The following is a 23,901-nucleotide window of genomic DNA, read 5'->3' as shown; positions in this document are numbered from 1 at the left end:
ATAGACTTTTAAAGAAAACGTAAATCTCAGTTCAACCGCAACAAGCATTGGTAACCGTAAAGTTTGTGAACTTTTGAAAGGTTTGTAAGATTTGTGTTCAGCTGCTCCGTCCCGACTGGGCGACCGAATCCAACAGGGAGAGTGTCAGGGGGACCACTATGGAGTATTTGGACAGTTACCTGGCCACAAAAATGTTCTCCAGTCCAGTTTTGAAATTTACTGCATGACCACCGTAGACTTCAAAGGAGCGGTCCTGAAGCTGCAGATGCAGGAGATGAAGGATGCTCATGGATGCTATGGGTGCTGTGCGGTCAATGGGAATGTCCATACGGTTACTCCTCAGTCCACAGATCATGTGGAACGACTTTGGCCACAGACACTGGGGTCCCTCGAAGTCATCTTTGAACAGGTAGAAGGTCAGCTGCTGCTGGGCTACCAGCCTCTGTCCACAACGGTATCCTTTGGTGGAAGCTGGTGTCCCTCTTGGGCAACCAACCTGGACTCAGATGACACTCCTGGGTCTGTCAGATCTGGGTGCAACTTTAGGCTGATGAGGATCGGTCTCTTGAGGCCCCCAGCGGCGGTCAGCAGTGATTCTCCAGAAGTAGCTTCTGACTTGTCAGGTTGGGCTACTTCCACTTTGATGGTCCTGGTGCTGGTCACAGGGGGTAGCCGATTGGCCCTTGGAGTCACTTCTATGACCTGGGGCTTGGGAGCAACCTTTCCATAAGACTGAAGCCACAGGCATAGTCCTGTCTTTGCTAGCCCAAGGTGTGTCAGGTGCAGTCCAGCAGACAGGGCAGCCTCTCTTTGCCAAGTCCAAGGGTCAGCAGGGTAGTCCTTCTTTGGTCCTTCCTCCAGTTCTGTCGTAATCTGAGGTTCAGGGCACCACAGGTGGTATTTCTATGCCCAGAAAGTGCCCTGGTGGGATGATGATATGGTCACTAGCCAATGGGCTACCAGGATCACTCCCATCCTGTGATGACTTACGGCTATGTGTGGCATTTAGCAATCCCAGGGTGCACTATTCTGCCCACTCTCAAGATGTCTGAAGCCTTTCTTGGATGTTAGAAGCTTTGTAGCCCACCCTAGAGGTGTGGCTACCTGTGGGCTACACACCCACAGATAACCCCATTCGGGCACTGGTCTCCATCTCTCTGTTACCTCCGCCAGCCTGTCTGCCTGAGCAAGAGCCAACGCATCATGGGTGTGATCGTCATTTGCCCACCAAAGGCATATTCGCCTTTGAAGCTCGCCTTTTGGGCCAACGCCTTGAGGAGCTTCCTACAAGGGAGAGGTAACACCACTCCCTGTAGCAGGCTGCTATTGCTCCTGAGTCTGGAAGCCATTCACACTTCTCCCCAGGAGGGCAGAAAGACGTCTGGTGGCCAGTGACCATGTGAGGGCACAGGACAACTGGATCACAGAGTGGCAACTTTCTAAAAGTTGCATTTCCATAAAAGTGACATTAAATTCAACTTAGGCATCAAGGTGCATTTTTATTTCCATGATTAATTTGATTCTTTGAAGTACCCATTTTAGTTGTCCCATTCAGAAGTTAGCCAGGTTGAGTGGTAAGCCGGTAACACTGTGTTAGCCAATAGGCTGCTAGCTGTATGAAAAAATACATGTCCTACTTAGTAATATGCTGCTCCCTCCCTTAGGGTTCGGTAGGCCTTTCTTAGGGAAGAGCTGCATATATAGTCAAGGGAAGTGGGGGCCTTGCTATTTGTTTGAATAGCAAAGTCAAACTAGCAGTTTTGAAACTGCCTTTCTAGTCTGCAGTCTGCCTCAGTCTGCAGCGTGCAGTGATAGGCTTCACAGTGTTCCATAGCATGGCGCCAGGATGCTCAATCATGAGTGACGGTGCGCCTTAGAAATGCAATATTCATTAACTGGGGTGTAAGCCCTTTCATGGCAACACTTAACTGGGGGTTGTCCATTAGCGACTTAAATGTTAATATAAAACTATTACCATTACCATACCAATGCCATAGAATACATTTTGCATTAAGCTCGTAGTCAGTTCGAGAGGGATCAGATCTAAGATCCGAAAAACTAAGATCTGTTTATAGGATTATTAGTAGATAATAGTTAGTGTGCAGTGTAAATTGTTAACCGTGTGTTATTGTAACATGAAACATGCGACATGAGAATTGGAGGAAGTATAACCCATTTTGAGGCTATGGGTCCTCGGAAACATTTAGGTATATCATTGTTAGTAGCAAGGAACAATCTTGTGCAACCAATTCAATAAAGCAAATTAGTACAAGAAGTTGTGCAAGGGGAAGTAAAAGCTCCTGTGCTATGTTAGCTTTCTGGCAGCACATGGAGGAGTGGGCACTTAGAATGTTAGAGTGTACCCAGAGGAGTAGAAACTTCGGAGGTTAGAGTGTACCGTTTGAGTGGATCCTTGGTTACTGTTAAGTAACCTAACCCCACCTCTGCATCCTCTCCCACTGCCTACCCAGCTGCTCCTCACTACACAGTCCCTCCACTAAATCTCCCACTGATGTCTCCTGTCCTTTCCTCTTCTCTTCTCCTCTCTCTTCTCTCCTCTCTCTTTTCTCTTATCTTGTCTCACCTCTCTCTCGCTCTACACCAATCTGCAAACAAACAAGGTATCTCACACACCTCCCTTAGTAAAAAAGTCACTCCCTCCCCATACAAACATTAGACAACCCTATCTCAATTGCATACGCAGACACAGTTATACCTCCCCTCTACTACTATATAAAACGAATTTGTTATGGGATTTACTGATGTTTACATACGGCTTGACAGTACCACCCATCCTAGGGTTTGCTTTCTCTGTATTTTCTCAGCTGAATCGTCCTGTTTGTACAAAATCCTAATAAAACCTCCTGAAACAAACAAAAAAGAAATGCAATATTCATTAATTCAGGCTGGGAGCCATTTTGTAATTTGTGAGACACAGGGTGGCACAACCAGTGCTACTGTCCTGGGTGGACATTCAGCCTTACATGCCCAGGGTACCATATACTAGGGACTTATAATTAAGTCAATCTTTGCCAATTGGGGATATCCAATTCAACTTAGACTTTGTAGTGGGTTAGAACACTGGCATGGGGTTTGGTTAGCAGGCATCAATGCCCTCTCAGAGTCGGAAAACCAGCAGTATCAGTCCGAAATTGTTGTGGTGAACATACAAAAAGAGGATTTTTCGTACTTCCTCAATTGTGGGGACTTATGGCATGTACCATTCATCTTCTCATCTAATGTTTGACTTCCCAGACCTCTGCAGAAGGAGCCACGAGCTTCACTTGCAGAGTACTGGCTGCCAATATAGCAGGGACCTAAAGGTTACTGGAAAGTGCTAAAACTTTCAGCTCTGACTCTGGGTTGTCTAATTTCTACTATCGATTGTGTTCTTACACAAATAAAATGCAGCCTGGCACTATTAAATCCTGAAACTTCACGTATCTATTTCATGTTATTGCAAGCAACCTGCCAACATCAAAGTCACAATCATAAGCAAAAAGTGCTTTATGGCAAGCTTTGATCACAGAAAAAAGTCTACAAGTACTCCTAAGTACCTCTAATCTTATTTAAAAATAATGTGGGAAGAGGAAATACAGAAATCCTCTCCCAAGTATGAGCCACTTCGAATGCCAGCGGCAGCCAGTTTTTCGGTATGATTGATCCCTTCATATACATTCAATGCTTTCAATAAAAACAGACTGAACTTAAGAAATTAAGACTTTGCAAAATAGCAAGAAAATTGCAAGCCATTCACTGATGTCTCCTAATGGTTTCCAAGTCAAACATTCACTGGCAACTTCTACTTCACTAAAAGAAGCTTCACTTGTAATGCAATTCCGTATGCAGCGCATGCATAAAGTTGATTTACACTGAGGCATTCCCAATATTCTCTAGACCAAGTGATTTGCCTTAAGATCACATAGTAAGATTAAGTGGGGAAGGTGGGATGTAAACTAGGGTCTTCTGAAGATAAATCTTTTTTGAAAGTATATTCTATTTGTTTTTAGGTCTTGCTTAGGCAGCGCATGTTCTGTCCCTTCAAAACAAGCTGTACTCAGATTATGGGCTTGGAGGACTGCCCATCTTTTTAATTGGATCTTCTTTCTGTCCTTTGGAAATGCCAGCTTTTGTTTGGTGGATACGCTTAGTAGTCCCTCCTTTTGGGCTTTTGTATCCTACTATGAGCACTGCCCCTGTCACATGTGTTCTTACTCATCAGACTATGTGGAGGGCTTTGAGAGTGCTCTTTTTATTTTGTTGGCCTGCCTCTGCTCGTTAAGTGTTCTGTTTACTTAGCTTTGGCAGCTTCATTTGCCCTGCCTTTTATAGCCTCCCTGTGCCGTCCCCCCACCCTCTCACCCCTCCCAAAACTTTGCTTGCCCGCCCCCACTACTCCTCTAATATCGCTGTTTTTTTTTAGTTTAATTTAAATTACTATTCTCATACCTTAATCTCCCTGTGCCCTCTCTCCCTACCCCCTCATCCCAAAGACAACACTACTTGCCCACCCCCACCAGCCCTCATAGATCTCTGCATTTTTCATTTAAATTAGTACATTTATATAGCTGGAGCAAGGGGGAGAATGTGATTTGCCCAAATTGACAAGATGTTGAGCCGACACCGAGGCTCGAACACGGATCCCCAGCCCCTGAGTCGGCAGCTCTGACCACTGTGCCACATCCTCTCACTCCGGAGATCCATGTTGGAGTCTCCTTTCTTGACACAGCAGTGCAAGTAAATTGCCTGAAAGGGGCTGCTGTTATGTCAGAGGACTTGTGTGGCCATGCGCCTTTTATTAGTGCGGTGCCCGCTGCTTCAGCAACAATGAGATTCATGCTTGTTTATTTAAATCACTGCTTCTTATACTTAATCTTTCTGTGCTGTCTCTCTCCGTCCCTTCACCCCTCCCACAACACTGCTTGTCCGAGGCACCACCCCTCCAAGATCGCGGCAATTGCTGTAGATTTTTTATTTTTATTTAAACTAACACATTTATATAGCGCGTGCGAGAATAAGTGATTAACCAAAACTCACAGGATGTGGAGTCAAGGCTTGGGCTTCACTCTTGTTTATTTAAATCACCACTTCTGATACTTAATCTCCCTGTGCCGTCTCACCTCCCTCACCCCTCCCACAACACTGCTTGACTGCCCCCGCCACCCCGCCAAGATCGCTGGGATCGATGTTTTTTATTTTTTATTAAAATAATTATATGTACAGCGCTGGCAAGAATAAGTGATTTGCCAAAATTCACAGGACGTTGAGACGATGCCGAGGCTCGAACACGGATCCCCAGCTCCTGAGTCAACAGCTCTCATAGCTGCGCCACATTCTCTTACTCCGCACAAATGGGCGATATTTTTCCTATTTGTGTGGGGAAAAACACCCATGGCAGGTTGTGTACATTTGCGCTTGTGTTCACAATATATGTGGATTGGGGAGTGCCGGCAGGAGGTCGGCAATTTTATGCCGGGGTATTAGGCTCTGCCCAGACCGCGGTTTCAAATCAGGGCCGTCATTCATTCGTAGCGTGAACACACTACTTATGACGGCCCTGATTCATGAGTATTTGCCTAAACCTCAGTGCAATGAAGGCTTCCAGTGCTCTCACCTCTGACATAATTTTTGATCGTGTGTCTATGTGGTGATGATGTGTACAAGAGTTAATCCGTTGTATCTGAACGAAGTCAAGCACCACTATACAATCTAACAACCAAATGAGTGTGATTGTATTTCATCACGACATTGAAGTTAATCAACTGATTAACCTCAATGTCGTGATGAAATAAAGTCACACTCATTTGGTTGTTAGATTGTATAGTGGTGCTTGACTTTATTCAGATACAGCGGATTAACTCTTGTACACATCTATCTTTCTTAAATTGCTTTCCACTGGGACATTACCTTGTTGTACTATTATCTACCCAGGCCCAGTGGCTTTTCGGGTAGCCCCATTGTTACTTAACTATGTGGTGATGAGGCGGTGGTCCCCAGGATTTAAAGTAAAGAGGAGAGCAGAGCAGCTAGGGTCTGTCCATCCTTCACAGGATTTATAAGGGGGGGGATTTAAGTTAAAACAGAGAATCTCTTCGGGCTGAGGAGGGAACTTTGTTGAAGTCAGTAAGTGAGACATGTAACAGCTCGTTATGTAACTTAAAATAAAAACGGTCACCAGGTTTACTGTGTGATTTTAAAGCGGCAGTACCCCCTACCCAAAATCCACAGCACTCAACAAAACTGCACACTCCAAGCTACATAATTACACTTCACGCCACATAATTACTCTCAACATATATCCATTCAGCTCCAATTTACACTCTACATAATTCCACACCATGCCACACAATTTCACACAATACCACTACACATAAGTCCACTACACCTAACACCACATAATTACTATCCACATAATTTCAAAGTGCAAGCATGCAGTGATCCAGCACTTCTTATATTAGTTCATTTCAGGTCTCTCAGGACAGTTTCTTTACCATATCTTTAAAAAAAATACAAACTTCAAACACACACTCTCCTCCTATTCAATAATGTTTTTCTGCATACACAAGTGCAGCCTCTTTATCCGTCTATACTCTTCTCTCTTTCTCACACACTCTTTCTACTACTCTATCTAGAGTTCATTCACCACTTCATGCACAAAATACCTATCAATCGCAATCTTACTTTCTATCTATTTTATACAGCTCTCACCCCCATCTATTCACCATACCACATATTTCCAATACACAAATACACTCCACACCACATAATTTCACCCCACACAATTCCACAACTAACAATTACAATGAAAAGCACATAATTCCATTATAAACAACATACACACATCCACTCCATTACAAACAAAACACATAAGTAAAAAACAATATCATTCACAACGCAAATAGCTCTGACTTTCACAAACGCGACACCGATTGCATTGCAAAAGCTTGTTTGAGATTAGTATGCATCATTTGAGCATGTAAATCTTCACGCATCTATGCTCTCAGAAATATTAAATCATGTGAAGGAAATCTGCACATCTCCCTTCAATAATGCAGAAAACCTCTGTTTAATTCACTAAACCCGTGTTTTACCATGCATCATTCATGAGCCCAACCACCCGAATAATGGGCGGGATTGCATGCCGTGCGTGCTCACTCTGGGGCGGCCCCCAATTTACTTCTGTTAACCTTCCTGGTCTAACATTTGTTTCTGATTGGAGCATGGTGGGTTCTCTTTATCAGTCACAAATACACAATGGAGACTGAGGCAAGGTGTGTGAGTTGGTAGAGACTCTGACATCCCTAGGCTATACAGTAGGCGTGTGAGTGGGGAAGGGGCGATCACACGAGGATGCAAAGAGGGCTAAGGAGAGCTCTGCATAAGAAGGAAAAGTGGCCCTCCACAGAGCAAGTTGTCTAAAGACTAAAATACATGAATAAAGTTAGTGCAGCTCACTACTCTAATTTTTTTTAATTAAATTGAAAAATATACAAGTATATTCACTGTTTTTTCTGCAGTTTTTAAGGGTTGCCTAGCAGCATCCGCGTTTTTACGTATTCTTCTAAATATCTGGTCCACCTTCACTGATCGCTCACTGTTCTTTTGCTCACTTTTTAGATCCAATGGAGCTCTACTCCCAGAGGTTGTCCCCGGCACTCCTCCGGCGCCTCACTGACCGAGACTACCCCAGTGACCGCTTCTACAGCATGATGGCACGCCGGAACACAGGTAACGCAGCCGCACACTACCTAGAATGCGTTCAAGGATGCCCCATCACATCTCACACAAAAGAATGCCATGTGTGGCTCGTACCATGCCGCCATCTTGAGGGCATGATACGCCTATTTACCTAGGGATTCTTTGTCTACTCTTTCTGTTCCCTTCTATGCTATGTTACGCTATGTTAATGGTCCAGTAAACTTCGCGACTGCCAGGGGCCATCTTTCTTGTCTCATTGTGTACTTTATGAGGTGAGTCACCTCCAAGACAAGCAACTAAAAAAAAAAGCCCCTGAACTCCAGCCGCTGCAGGTAAGAGCAGTGGGGCCGGCTGGGGGGGATTTCGAGAGATGACCACAATGGAAAATTAAAAAAATAATTAATTTTCCCTCGTGGGCGTCTCTCGAAATCACCCCAGCCTACCCCACCGCTCTTACCTGAAGCGTCTGCGGCTGCTAAACTCGCGCCTGCTCCTCTGTGGAGGAGCTATAAAGGGTCTCCCATGCTGTCTCCTCACAGTTACCTAACCAAGAGCAGACAGCAAGACCAAATTCAGGGGGGAGGGAACCACACCGAAAAATGGGAATATGGGGCCAGGAGTAATGAAGATTGCTGATAAGTAATCGCTTCTTTGCCTCCTGAGGTCACTTCCTCATCTCCTTCCTTACTTCATGAGGAAATACAAAGCTGGCGCCTCCGACTGGATATTTGGACACTGGAGGAGACACTACATGTGACCAATATAATTCAAGCACATATAAACTGTAATGGAACACAGCAGATGATTAATCTAGGGAATCAGATGCCAGGACCTTAGAGCCAGACTCTAACTCACTACCTCCTCCAACCTACAGACGGTTCTGAAGAATGAACCGGGCCCTGCGCAGGAAGCTGATCTGCAGATAAATAAATCATATTTTTGCTCCAGCGGAGACAGCCCCTTCGTAGTGTGTCCCTTATTGTAAGGAGAGTGCTCTGCCCTAACTGTACCAAATGCAGTAGAAATCACACACCTGACCCACATACTAGACAGATGGCACAGAAGGTTTACGGCACTTCTGAGTCATATCAAAATCAACAAACATGGAATTGTGGAAGCAAAAATCCACTTTCCTTGATTGATACCATCACCCTGTGCACATCAACCATATGATGAGCATGTTTCTCCTCTGAGATAGGATGAAGGTGGAAGGAAGAGTAAGTGAGAAGCCAACCTCAGGACCACACAGCCAGGAAACACCATCAGAAAAAGGGGAACACAAAGTAGAGACCCCCCCACTCCCAACTCAACTGGTAGAGGTGATGGCCACGAGAAAGAGAATGTTGTGATAAAAGCATTTCAAGAAGATATTGCCCAAAGGTTCAAAAGAACCATTGGAAGATCTCATGATCACTTAATGATCCAGCCCCGTCAAAGTGCTCCAAGGGTCCCTGGAAGCCCTGATAGCCGTCCTCTGAACTCTGACACTAGAAACATTGAGACCCTTATTAAGTCAACATTAGAAATTGCAAAACATGGGCTCCCTCACAATTCCAGGATTGCATATCCCTTTCCTTACACCAAAGAATGAAAGGAGGTCCATTGATGATTATATGCCATCAAAATGAAATATCTGAGAGACTTTTAGACCAATCAGGTACGTTGTTAGAAAACTTGTGACTTGCAGCCCTGGCCATTCAAAAGCCAGGACTTCAACCTGATACCTAGGAGAGTGGATGATGAGAGACACCGGGCAATCAAAGAGGATGTTACTGTAGGGAGAACCTATTCCTGTCTACCAATATTTTCCTGAGAATGAGAAACCAAGATGTTCGCAGCCTTTCTTGATATCTCAACCTCTGGATATCAAGAAAGCCTCCTCAGGGTCAGAGGCATCAGTGGAAAGGTAAAAGGGAGCCCTAGGATCCTGAAAATTGAAGTAGTACAGCGTGAAGAAAGCATTGTGATGGGAGGTAAACAAGTCCAAGTCACGATAACCAAACCTCATTTATAATGCAGAGATAATGTGGGGAGACAAACAAAAGTCCCCAGATAACGTAATGTACCTGCTGAGGACATGCAGAACCAGTTCTCTAAAGCAGGGTCCATAGACAAGATCTGTCTCTCAATGTTTGTTCCCAGTTTGAGGTGTGCACAAGCCAGACTTCTATTGTGCTTCTCCACCAAGAACATTACTGAACAGAGGCCTTGCTACCCTGGCTTCAAGATGCCTGTGGAGGAGACTCAACTACCTCTTTACCACAAACGCCAGGACCTGCGACTGTATGGCGACACATTTCAGATCACCCTAAGGAAACAGAGTAACCAATTCCTCCCACTGGCAGTGGTGGTAATCTGAGTCAGGACTGGGGATCCGTAGTGCACAAGAGCAGAAGGAGGATTGTAAACTCCCTTTCTATACTGCTGTGTGTTCTGGTGGGAACCTTAAAGTAACAACAGGAGAATTTTGGTTTGTGTGGGATCGCAAGATGTTTACAATGTCTGAATATATTGGACCCAATGTCCTCCAACTGAGGCCCAAAATTAGAGAAAGGCTACATTCACAAAGAGGGTTTATGTACATTTTCTGGCATCATCTTGTAGTCGCTGCCTCAGAAGCAAGAGATGATACATAAAGATGGTCAAGAGATACACTTAAAAAGAGGCTAGCCTCCATCTCCGTAGTCACCAGAAGATGTAAAAAGTCCTGCCCATTTGGTATTGTGAAAGAAGCCTCTGGGAGCACCAGGGACTGGAAGGGTAAGTGACACAAGTTCCTGTCTGTGTGGAAAGTTTCAGTTTCTCCTAGGCTTACTTCAGGAACCCAAACTTGGGATCCATAGACTCCAAAGAGGCGTCATCATCCTACAACAGAGAAGATTGCCTGGATGATTAGTCAACAGAGAACCCAAGAAATCGCTTAAGGAATCTCTGTCAGGACCCTTCAGGCTGTAAAGTTTGGAGTGGAACCTTGGGATAAACCTACCTGTGTCATTTCATTCCCTCTGAATCAATTCCTGGTAAATGGGAATGTTGGGAACAGGATCCCTATGCAACTGGAGAAAAAAACCCTAACTGGTAGCTGCTGTCTCTTTCTCAGGAAATTTCAGGTTCTCCCAGATGTAAGGACCTTTCCTTTCAAGAATCGGCTCATCCTACCCGATGAAGAAGAGGAAAAAGATTCCTGCACCTCTTGTTAATCTTTCACTTCTTACCGAAGAAGGCATTAGATATTTCAGGATTTCCTTCATGAGGGCTTTGAGATCAAACTTACAAAGGCCTTCTGGTACAAGAAGCCCAGCTGTAGCATTGTACTCAGTGGACCTCTTACTTGGGTTCATAGGAGATTTACCAGGATGAGAATCTGACAGCTCCCCAAAGGAACCCACATGCTTCATCTTCTGAGAATGCTTCCCTCCTTTCAGTGGCACCACAGAAACCAGCATCCAAAGATTTCAATGCGACAACAGAAGCAAGATCCCTGTATAAAGGAGGAAGCACTCAGGGATACAAATCTACCGAAGCCATAACACAAGGAGACCTTGGAGATGCTTAGCCCAAACTACACAAAGTGGTTGCAAGCATCTACCCCCTGTCCAAAATCAAAAGACCTGAGCAGAAAAAGAACACCCCCAATAGAGTGCAAAGATCAAACACCAAACCACACATGGACCCCCACTGATGAGTACATGGCTCAGAGGCTGGTGCTGCCAAAGCCACAACAAAGTCTACAGTCACCGTCAAGGACCAGAGAACAGCACGGAAGGGACCACGGAACCCACTCTGCAGCACCCTGGCATGAGGCTGCAAATCAGGAAGAGTCCCTGCTCCCAGGCATTCCAGAATACCGGCCAAAGCTCAGTGGCCTCCATGAATGACCCGTGCACTGCAGCACAGAAGAGGACCAACTTCACCTACAGCAGCATCCCACCTGTCTCCAACTTGAAGCAGAGAAGGCCAAATATATACCTCCCACCAAACAATAAGGTAAGGAGGAGACGAGTTGAGCCCACATTCCAGGACTCACACAGTGAAACCTGTCTCTCAAAGAGACAGATAAACCACACAATGGCAGCAGGTCTCTTCTTTTGGACCTATTGTCTCTGCCAATGTTTTCTGGTGGCTCAGCGATTAAGTGGGACAGGGGGCATGGTAGGGGAAAAGCACATAACGGAGAGACTTGGAAAATGCATGCATTTTCATGGAGTGCTTAACCAAGAAGAAAAAAAAATTATCCCTAAAAGTGACCAGTGAAAAGATAAAAGTCAGCCAAGAAAAAGGATTGTAAAGAAGCTATGCTCCAGGGGAGGGACAAACACAAGATGGAAAAGATGGAACAAGCAAAGCTGTCAAAGAAGAAGCAAGCAAAAAAGAGTGACAATAAAGCCAACCAATGTCAAGCAATTGATGGGCTGTCAACTTGCTGTAAATTCTTAGTGAGCCCACTAATGGGTTTTTCGCAACCAGGCAGCTTATGCTCTCTGGTGGGCAAGACCTAAAAACAGATTTGGTGCTTTGGGGCTCCTTTATAGTTCATTCCCAGGAGCAGGAGTTAGAGGTTGTGTTTAAAAGAAAGCAGATATTTGATTGGAGTTTATGTACTAGACTGAATGGATTTAACCTGCATTGCTACTGCTGGTCTTGGATGTGATTCAATCATATACTAAGGAAGGAGACAAGGAAATGGCCCCAGGAGATAACATTTTTCCTGAGCCCTTGACCATCTGGTCAAAGCTGCTGCCCACTGCCCTGTCTGAGACCATTCCGGCCCACTGTAGGGTCTGCAGGCTCTCTCCGAGATCCCAAAAGCAGAGGCGTGGCTGGAGGGGACCAGGGTCTCCCCTTGTTATCACTGGTCAGCATTGCTCTAAAGATTTTCAGCAGCCCACACCAAACCACTTTTCAACTCTGGATGGAGCGCAGCTCAAAGTGCATGAAATCTAGGATATCATTCAGTCCCTTTTCCCAGTGCCTGATGCCTTCCAACACCGGCACAAACCTTTGTTTGCGCACGGGTCAGAATTACAAGTTATGGAAATGTTATTGCACCCAGTAATTGAGGGGTGTGATAAAGCAAGCATGCTTTGTTGAGGTTTGGCCGGCCAAATCTGCTGGAATTTAACAGGTGGAAATGCCCAGTAATTACCAGGACATGCAGATTTTAGAGCAGTAGGCACCAAAATTGCCTGTTTTTCCCAATTGGCAGGGAAAAATTCTAGTAGGTGCAATTCATCACAGCTGATGGTAATGGACCCCTGTGGATTTTATCGAGTGTGAATCCACTTATAATGTGGGCCATTGAGTCTTAGACTCTGGTTTTATCATAAAAAATTGGGGTACGTGAAATTTGCTCCCATTTTTCCATTAAAACGGATACAGAATGGAGCGTAAAGTGCGCTCGCTCGTGTTTAGTCCTTGCACAAAGTTGTGGATTTTAGTTGACAGTGGCTGCGAGCACAAAATGGAAATGTAAAACAATGCATGCATAATCAGCGATAAGTAATGCTTCCACATGGTAAGCCCTATTATTTGCATAAATCAGAAGATCGGGCAGGGGTAATGCACGCGGCTAGGGCACATGCAATTCGAGGCAAAGTGTTTTTACATTCAGTGTACAATCACATTTGAATTGTTTTTATGTAAAGTTCATCTGAATGCACTGCCACTAACATATTCCAATATGGAGAACCGCGCATACACACATGCACACTCACAAAAGCACATGTGGAAAGAAATTTGCCTGTGCACGGGTGGGGGGGTATCTTCGTTGGGGTGTTACCTAAAAAATGTATTGTGTAGTAAATAGTTGGGTACAGGTCCTTTCAGTCGGGTACGGTGAGGTATCTGTCGGATTTCACTCTGGATTTGTACATGCCCACACTGACAAAAACACACAAACACACACTCTGGGGCAGATTTACAAGAAAGTGACGCATCTGTACAGATGCGTCACTTTCCCTGCACCACCCTTAGAAACCCTTGCACCACCATAGATGCGCCGTATTTACAATACAGCGCACTATGGCGCAAGTATTGACAGATGCGTCAGAAATTCTGAAGCATCTGTTGACGGAAAAGTCACGCATTGCTGGAGTTGTGTCGCAAGCACGACGCAACTTCAGCAATGCATGTTGAGGCCTATTCCCACTACACTGCGTCACTACTTATGCCTGCTTGAAGCAGGCGTAAGGTTTGGATGCAGTGGCGTCCTAAAAGCAGCGCAGTGAAATCTTGTAGATTTCACTGAGTCACTTATACGAGGCCTTCCTGCGTGGGAACGCCCACCCTGCATACATTATACCTGACGCAGGTATAATGTGACGCAGGGCTTTACAACGTGACGCATCTCCCTAGATGCGTCACGTTGTAAATAGGCCGCATTATTTGCGCCGCTGTTGCGTCAAAAAAGGGACGCAACTGCAGCGCAAATGTCACGCAAGGGGCTTGTAAATCTGCCCCTCTGTCTCTTGTCTCTGCATGGTTTGCAAAGTATTGTGTTTTAAGTACCTTTAACAATCCGCACTGCTCTCTCTTTCCACTGCCTCTTAAGCCCCCTCGTGTCCTGCTTCTCATAATATATTTTAACAAGATATGCCTGCTTGATTGGTGGGAAATCTGAAACTCACACCCCCAAAGTCTTACTGACCAAGCTCGGCCCCTGCCTGTGCATTCAGTCCAATGCTTAATTTGAGCCATGGGGGCAGATTTACAAGCGCCTTGCGGCACTTTTAACATGGGAAAAGTGACACAAAAGTGGAGCAAGGGGCTTGTAAATCTGCCCCATGGTTTCTAGTGCTCAGCACCGGCACTTAATCCTCAACACCGGCGTTTTTCATGAGCACCAGTTAAGGACACATTCATTTATGGTAGGCACGGGGAGATTAAGTGGTTTGCCCAGAATCACAGGATGTTGAGCCGGGACTGGTTTCCCAGCTCCGAAGTCGGCAGCTCTGGCCATTATGCCACATCCTTTCCCCGCTGTCATGGTTGGTAGTTGGTTCTGTTTTAGGCGGCGCGAATAGGGGACGCTCACAAGAGCCCCAGTATCTTTTTCCCACAAATTAACCACTGTTTCAGTCCTTACAAGCAGCCACTCCCCCTACTCCAGTTGTACGACCAGCCGCATATATGCCTGTCACAGCACCTTCACCCTGATCTACAACACCCGTTTCCAATTAACCCTGGGATAAAACACAGTTCTGCAAAGGCATCACAAAATCTGACCAACGTCACTTCCGCCAATCCCATTACTGGGTCCTCAGTGCATCCATGACATTATGTCTCATCTGTAGTCTGCAGCACCTCTGCTATTCAAGCCCCTTAACACACAGGCCCACACACAGGACTGCCAGCGCACCTCAGTCCTGACCTCCACAGCCACTCCTGCTTCACTGATGCTTCCCCTACACTCTGCTGATAACGCACATTGATCCTGGCCTGCAGCACCCTCTTCTGTTCCTTTATTGGAATCCACACACAGCTCTACCGATGCACTTCGATACTGACAGCAAGCCGTATTCTTCTTTCACTGCTGACACCCGCACACTGCAGCACACACTGCGGCACACATTGCAGCACACACTGCATCCCACGGTGGCACACACACTGCTGCACACACTGCTGCACACACTGTATCACACAGTGCAGCACACACTGCTGCGCACACTGCATCACACACTGCTGCGCACACTGCAGCACACACTGCTCCATACACTGCTTCACACACTGCATCACACACTGCTGCACACACAGCATCACACACTGCTGCACACACTGTATCACACACTGCTGCACACACTGTAACACACAGTGCAGCACACACTGCTGCACAAACTGCAGCACACACTGGCCCACACACTGCAGCACACACTGCTCCACACACTGCTCCACACACTGCTGTACACACTGCATCTATTACACAGTGCATCACATACTGCTGCGCACACAGCATCACACACTGCTGCGCACACTGCAGCGCACAGTGCAGCACACACTGTTGAACACACTGCAGCACACACTGTTCCACACACTGTATCACACAGTGCAGCGCACACTGCTGCGCACACTGCATCACACACTGCTGTGCACACCGTAGCTCACAGTGCAACACACACTGCTATACACAATGCAGCACACACTGCTCCACACATTGCTGCACACACTGCATCACACACTGCTGCACACACTGCATCAGAAACTGTAACACACACTGCTGCACACACCACAGCCCACACTGCAGCACACACCGTGGCACACATTGCTGCACACACTGCATCACACACTGCTGCACACACTGCATCACACACTGCTGCACACACTGCATCACACACTGCTGTACACACTGCAGCACACACTGCTGTGCACACTGCAGCTCACAGTGCAGCACACACTGCTGTACACATTCCTCCACACATTCCTTAACACATTGCTATACACAATGCAGCACACACTGCTCCACACATTGCTGCACACACTGCATCACACACTGCTGCACACACTGCATCAGAAACTGTAACACACACTGCTGCACACACCACAGCCCACACTGCAGCACACACCGTGGCACACATTGCTGCACACACTGCATCACACACTGCTACACACACTGCATCACACACTGCTGCACACACTGCATCACACACTGCTGTACACACTGCAGCACACACTGCTGTGCACACTGCAGCTCACAGTGCAGCACACACTGCTGTACACATTCCTCCACACATTCCTCCACACATTGCTGCACACACTGCATCACACACTGCTCCACACACTGCAGCACACACTGCAGCACACACTGCAGCACACACTGTATCACACAGTGCAGCACGCACTACGGCGCACACTGCATCACCCACAGCTGCACACACTGCTGCACACACTACAGCACACACTGCTGCACATACTGTTGCACACACTGCATCACACAGTACAGCACACACTGCAGCACACACTGCCTACAAACACTGCAGCACACAGTGCAGCACACACTACTGCACACACTGCTGCACACACTGCTACACACACTGCTGCACACACTGCAGCACACACCGTGGAACACAGTGCTGCACACACTGCATCACACACTGCTGCACACACTGCATCACACACTGCTGCACACACTGCAGCACACACTGCTGTGCACACTGCAGCTCACAGTGCAGCACACACTGCTGTACACACTGCAGCACACATTCCTCCACACATTGCTGCACACACTGCATCACACACTGCTGCACACACTGCAGCACACACTGCTTCACACACTGCAGCACACAGTGCAGCACATACTACGTCACACAGTGCACCACACACTGCTGCACACACTGCTGCACACACTGCTGCACACACTGCATCAAACACTGCTGCACACACTACATCACACACTGATACACACACTGCTGCAAACACTGCAACACACACCGCAGCACACACTGCTGCACACCCTTCTGAGACCCACACACTGCAGCACACACTGCTGCACACAGTGCAGCACACACTGCATCAGAAACTGCAACAAGCACAGCTGCACAAACTCCTGCATACACTGCATCACACACTGCATCACACACTGCTGCACACACTGCTGCACACACTGCTGCACATACTACTGAACACACTACAGCACACACTGCAGCACACACTGCAGCACACAGTGCTGCACACACTGCAGCACACAGTGCTGTACATACTACATCACACACTGCATCACCCACAGCTGCACACACTGCTGCACACACTGCAGCACACACTGCTGCACATACTGTTGCACACACTGCATCACACAGAACAGCACACACTGCAGCACACACTGCCTACAAACACTGCAGCATACAGTGCAGCACACACTGCTGCACACACTGCTGCACACACTGCTACACACACTGCTGCACACACTGCAGCACACACCGTGGAACACACTGCTGCACACCCTGCTGAGACCCGCACACTTCAGCACACACTGCTGCACACACTGCATCTGACACTGAAGTACTCACACTGCTGCACACACGGTAGCACACACTGTGGCACAACCTGCAGCACACACTGCATCAGAAACTGCAACACACACTGCTGCACGCACCGCTGCACAAACTGCTGCACACATTGCAGCACACACTGCATCAGAAACTGCAACACACACTGCTGCATGCACCGCTGCACAAACTGCTGCACACACCGCAGCACACACCACGGCACACATTGCTGCACACACTGCTGCGCACACTGCATCACACACTGCTGCACACTCTGCAGCACACACTGCTGTACACACTGCAGCACACACTGAATCACACACTGCTGCACACACTGCAGAACACACTGCCCGCACGTTTGCTAACAATTGTGATAATATTCTGCTAGCAATCAACGCACGGGTCACTTATATAGGCAAATGCCACAGTGACTTACTCCATACTGCAGGCGGCAGGGGATAGAGTGGGTATCGACAGCAAGTTTCCGCGCCCCTCTAGTTTTGCCACCCTCACTTTCAGCCCTGTGCCCCAAGAGTACAAGACACACTGCAGTAAACAAGATATGTGTGGCATGCACCGCACAACAAAATGTAATCCAGAGAAAAGCTCACTTATTGTACTCTGCTGTTGTCTTTTCACAGGGGATATGCACGACTTCTTCGTTGGACTCATGGGGAAGAGGAATTTGGAACCTGGTAAGTGTGTGGCACCCTTACACCTGGACACTGTGTCTTTTACATGTAAGCCATCTAGGGGGCAGTGCCACACTGGGGTGTCAGCAGCTGTCTTACAATGGGACACAAGAGGGCGCCAGATTTCAACACAACCTTAAAAACATCTTTTTGCCAGTGGTGCCCAACTGGCCCCTGTATGGGACACCAAAAATGGTTGCACTGCCGCTCAGCCACCCTTAAGGTGAGCTTTTGGTGACACTCCCCTAACTATACCTTTACTCCTATCCTCTCAGTACATGCCAGGCACTGTACTTTTCTTACTAATTCATAACACCTGGTGCTAGCCCTGGGTTAGAATGTCAAGGCACTTTTATTTATACATTCTTATAAAGCGCACTCCTTCTGAGGTTGGCTGTGCTTTAGCTACAATTAGGCAAATTCATATATCCACATCCTTTAGATGTCCCTGCTTTGTAGTGCGGAGAAGGAGCTCTGTTTCCTGTTTCTCCTCCAGCATGGCATGGCGGAGCTCAGCCCACATGCCGCGTCAAGCACCCAGCGTCTAGGTCATGAAGAAACATGAATTGTCTCCACTCGCACCTGAACATCACAACAGGTACATGCCAAGGCGGCCCTATTTGCATTTGCACCTTAGGATCCTGTCCAGGGCAGGGAGGGGGCCTGTGCCTACTGAATGGGACAGTTCTGTATTTGTTTGTGTTTTTTAAATCTTCCTCCATTAAACTTTTTGAAAGTGAGTGTGACATGAGGAGCAGATGTGGAGGGGGGTTCTTTCAGTTTCTTTATTCTGATGTTTCATAGGAAACTATATGAATATAAATAAACAAGAAATGTAGTTCACTTTTAAAAGGGTATTGTGTACAATATGCCCTCTGCTGTAATATTTTGATACGTGACATATACAATTAAAAAAGTGCAATGTTTGTCTTTCGGTGTACTATAAATGGGGGGCAGATCAGTTATTTAGTTACCAACTATCTGCTAACTTAAGAAAATGACTGTCACTCTTATATATAAAGTATACCAGTTCTATAAGAAAGGAACTGCAGCTGTTCCATTAAAAGAATGACAGTACTGCAGCTAAGTGCCAAACCATAGCCGTGGGAGTGCGAGCTGAAAAGTGCCAGTGCTGTGTTTTATGAAGTGCTCCACCGGTGCAGGTCACCCAAGCATCCCACACCTCTTACAAAACAATTCAGAGTCTGGGTAAAGAAAACTTTTTTAACATCACATCCTTGAAATTCCCGATTGCGTACACATTCTGAATTTTCTGTGCCTGCAACGAGGCATCCATTTTAATAGCCCTGCTCTAAATATGGTCAGCAGCCTGCAACTTATCAGGCAAGGATACGTTTCTATGCGTTTAGCACACGTCTGTCTAATGATGCTCACACAAAAGCCAGTAATTCAAAAAGTAGTACTGAATGGAACCCGGTCTGAAGCGCCGAAGCTTCTTCAATAATTGTGGCTTTATGGTGATAAAATGCAGGTGCATCACATTTGAGTAAGATGAAAGTTATATCGCAGGCCGCTGGGATCCTTCATTCCAGCTGAACCCCTCAGAAGAGTTTGTCCCCATTCCCTTTTCCACTATCGATTTCATTCTTGTTACAATGCCCCATATCTGTTCATTTTTGGAGAATCTTGGGTTTTAGCGCCATGCTTTTAGCTTCTTACATGCATTACTAGGTGTCTTTTAGAAGAAAAAAAGGCACTGTTTAGCTACAATATCAGCAAAAGTCACACACAAAACAGTTTAGGACAAGCATTGGCATAGCCAATAGGTCTCACCTTTGGGACCTTATAAGTGTTTAGCCATGCAACAGTTGCATAACTAAATACTTATAAGGTCCCAAAAGCGAGACCTATTGGCTATGCAAAGCGGCCGTGCGGCCGTGAAAGTGAGTGATCGCGATCACGATCAAACATCAAAGCGGCCGTGCGGCTGCGAAACCGAAAGTAATCGTGGTAAAGCACGGCGCGCGCGCCCGCGCACATGCACTGTAGCTCTAGGCTGGCCTGGTAGCATTTTTTGGAGCCCTCTCAATAAGTCTCGCCAGACCAGAGCATGCGCTGGGTCAGGCGAGACCTAAAAAATCAAGGCAGCATGATCTTGGTTGCAATGTATGGAAACTACGGAAGAGCCAAGAGTAACGGTTTAAATGTCAGGAAAAATATTAATCATTGCCAGCTCCGTACTCATATAATAATGTTTTAAAACTAAAATGGAGGCTGATTGCCCTACATCCAAGTCGCCTATGAGTGAGTCCTGCACTGCCACTGCTAAAGATTTATGTATTGCAAAGGTTTTGAGGCAGATTCACGAAACGGCAGGTAAGACCAGTTACCACTAGATGGCGCTATATAATGCTGCTGCCTTAAAATATGTCCAGTTCGATTGTTCATCTTCGAACGAAATCCTCATGGACCCAAAAGGGCCAAACATGGCGTTAAGGGCATGGGCCACGCCCCGAAAAGCTTCTGACAGACCTGTGATCTGTCTGGATATATCCCTAGTAGTTATGAATACTCCTCTGACCAAAGGTGGTGTCGTGTAGATCCTATAAAAAGTATACAGTATCTGCCCTTTTAGACAACATACACTGTAGGATTGGTGTCAGACTGATTCCGGACACCCCCACCGGGTATGTTGGCCTTTTGTACCAGCTAGCTCACAGTGCCACTAGAATCTCCTCTTACCAAGGAGAGAATAGTTTCTGGCAACCATCAAACATGACAACCCTGATCCCACAGGACCGTGGAAACAATGTACTACCTCTCGTTCAGTCACTCGCGCTTACTTAGTCTGTCTCAGAGAGATACACGGAATAAACAGGCTGGGCGTTTCCAATAAGCATTTATTGAACAGTTGTTATTCTGGTGTAAAATAAATGAGCTGCTATGACTGTTAGACAGTGTAAGATATAGATGATTAGCAATACTTAGACTGCCCGGAAGTCGGTTAAAACCGACTCTGACCGAAAGTACCCTACCGGATGAAAATCAGCTGACACGGTTTAAACCGAGTGTCACTGATTTTCATAGTTGTTGCCTAGTTGTTGCTCCATTTGGCCACTTGATGGAGCCAAAGCATTACAATGTGAGTTTTACCTCATAAAAGATACTTACTTTGGCATTAACGTGATACTTTGTGGCAGCGAAAGAAGCAGTTGAGTTTCCTGACTACGCGTTTAAATAGCAGTTGACACAACACATTTCCTGCCCAAAGGGAACCAACTTTCAGCTTTTTGGAAACTGCACAAATATCATTGGTTTTGTCCGGACTGAAGCTGCAGTGAATCCACAAATACCCTTAGATCCCATCATGAAATGGACACGACGGAGTGAGTTATTTTGCATTACTGAGTTTTTCGAGGTTTGTTTTGCCCCAGCTGGCGTTGTTGTTTGTAAATAGAGACTGCAGTGTATTCTGTGAGGAGATTGGCAGCCTGTCGAATCTTCACAACGGGACGGGTCAGTGTGTGCCCTGGGGTGGTGGGGTGCCTGCTGAGAGGAGGCGTGGGGCGTTTTAGGCTCTCTCTGATAGTGGAGCAGCCAAACAGGCTGCAGGGACTGATACCACAGAGGTACATCTTCGTGAAAGCGTTGCAGCTGCGAGCTGGTTGCTGTTCGGAATCCCTTCATTAGCATATCTGATTAAAACACACAGATCCCCATTTCTGCACCCAGTGCCTTGGAGCCTCTGTCTGCGGTGGAGAGAGCGGGGAGCGGCTGGCAACCCTGAGGAGGGACCCGCAGGCCATGGGGGCCAAGAGGAGCATCACAGCCGCGGCGCTGCTACTGCTGGCAGTGCTGGGCACAGCCTTTGCTATTAAAGTACAAACCCCTCAGAAAGTCATCCAAGTAGCACGAGGAACAAATACAACTCTTCAGTGCAAATTGGAAACAATAGCACTCATGAAAGTTGGAGGTATTGTGTCATGGAAGACCGCGGTTGATCAGGCTGATGTGCTCGTGTATTTCTTTGGTCAAGATATCAGTTACGGGGAGCTGTACGCTGGTAGAGTGCATTTTAGCGGCCAGACAGATAACGGTGACCTCTCCATTACCATTTCTGCTCCCAGCATGAGGCAAGGCAGAGGGATGAGTCCCGGGGGTCCCCTTATCATTCACACTCAGGCTAATCCTCAAACCACCCACTGGTGAAATTGTAATGCAAAGTACCTGGCTAAACAAAGGCTGGACTCTCCCACCCCCTCTCTAAACACTGCACTCTTTGCCCATTATTAGATAAAACCTCCCAGAGGAGGATGCGCCCCTCTGAGATGTACTGTTTAGATTTACTGATTTACAGTTGGTTGTGGTTTTAAAACACGTAATCCCACAGTAATTGCTTTTCTGAATCAAGAGGTAAATGGATTTGCACTAAAAAAGCTGCCCTGGGACAGGCAAATCTTTAAATTATGACTTTGCTTCCATTAATATAATGGTCCGTACCCTCAAAGATGAAGCGTCTTTTCCAGGCGGCTCATCGCCGGGTTGACTTCCTTGATTAGGGCTGTTAATTGATTCCGCACCTGTGGTTTTCTTTCTTCTGGGGTCATTTTACGTTGAGGTTTCCCTGAGTGCCGTGCTTTAACTGAATTCAATGAATTCTTTACTTTAAAATGCAAAAAAGACACTATCCAACTATTTCATTCAAAATCTGGAATATTTGAGATTATTGCTTGAGTCTACCAAAAAAAGTGAAAATCATAAAAGTATCATCTAGCAAACACATTTAGTAATTGCTTGAAATAGTGTGTGTTCTTTGCCCCTTTTCAACTGTGTATGTTGAAATATTAACACATGTATCTTATTTAAATATGCACACGCACGCATACACACACATAGACATATTTATATATGTGATATAGGCACATTAGAAGTTGCTTTTTTATTCTGAACAGTGATGGGTTTAGAATGTTACCACTGCGAAGATCAGTTATGTTTTGTTAAAATCCATTTTGCTAATATTTTCCTGCAAGCTAAAAAGCAATAATTCTTCTTGCTTTCTTTTTTTGAAAGTGTTATCAGTAGCTTCAATAATACATTTTGTCGCTGATACTGAAAGGGATTCACAGATGTGATTTATAGCATGATCCCTCACTGTCTATAAAGAAGCTTCTGCAGTTTGCAAACGTATTCAAAAGGCGAGAACGAAAATTGAAGTAAGAGTAAAAAGAAAGGACAAATAGTAAAAAGTAACAAAATTAACAAAAAAGGGAAGCAAGAAGAGGGCGAAAAGAAGGATAAAAAGTAAACAGAGGGGGGCGTGGCCAAGATGGCGGGGTGAGCGGACGCTTCCTCCCGTAGCTCCTCCGGCCCGACTCAGCTCGAGCCCTTTTCGTACGCTTTTCTCCCCCCGCTGATGCTCAGCGTGTGAGAGGAGTGCGGCGGAGCACCTGGCGCGCACGTTGATGTCGCTTTGGCCCTGATCGCCCCGGGGAAAGTACCCCAAAAGTCCGATCAAAGTTCGAGGAGCGACGGAGGGCCTGGGTGGTGGAACGCATCGGAGTGCTGTCCGGGCG

The 23,901-nt window shown here is 46.4% G+C and overlaps 1 protein-coding gene across 2 annotated transcripts in view; it reads left to right on the top strand.

The window, feature by feature from the left end:
• Window positions 1–23,901, top strand: part of TAC3 (tachykinin precursor 3) — a 182,823-nt gene that overhangs the window by 142,247 nt on the left and 16,675 nt on the right. For both annotated transcript variants that reach the window (XM_085600058.1, XM_085600057.1), the window contains exons 4-5: window positions 7,618–7,728; window positions 18,317–18,370. In XM_085600058.1, coding sequence (XP_085456184.1) covers window positions 7,618–7,728; window positions 18,317–18,370 — 165 coding nt within the window. The remainder of the gene's footprint in view (window positions 1–7,617; window positions 7,729–18,316; window positions 18,371–23,901) is intronic.

This window comes from Triturus cristatus, chromosome 4_2 (genome assembly GCF_964204655.1).
Source record: "Triturus cristatus chromosome 4_2, aTriCri1.1, whole genome shotgun sequence".
NCBI lineage: Eukaryota > Metazoa > Chordata > Amphibia > Caudata > Salamandridae > Triturus > Triturus cristatus.
This window is presented reverse-complemented; position numbering and strand designations above follow the sequence as displayed.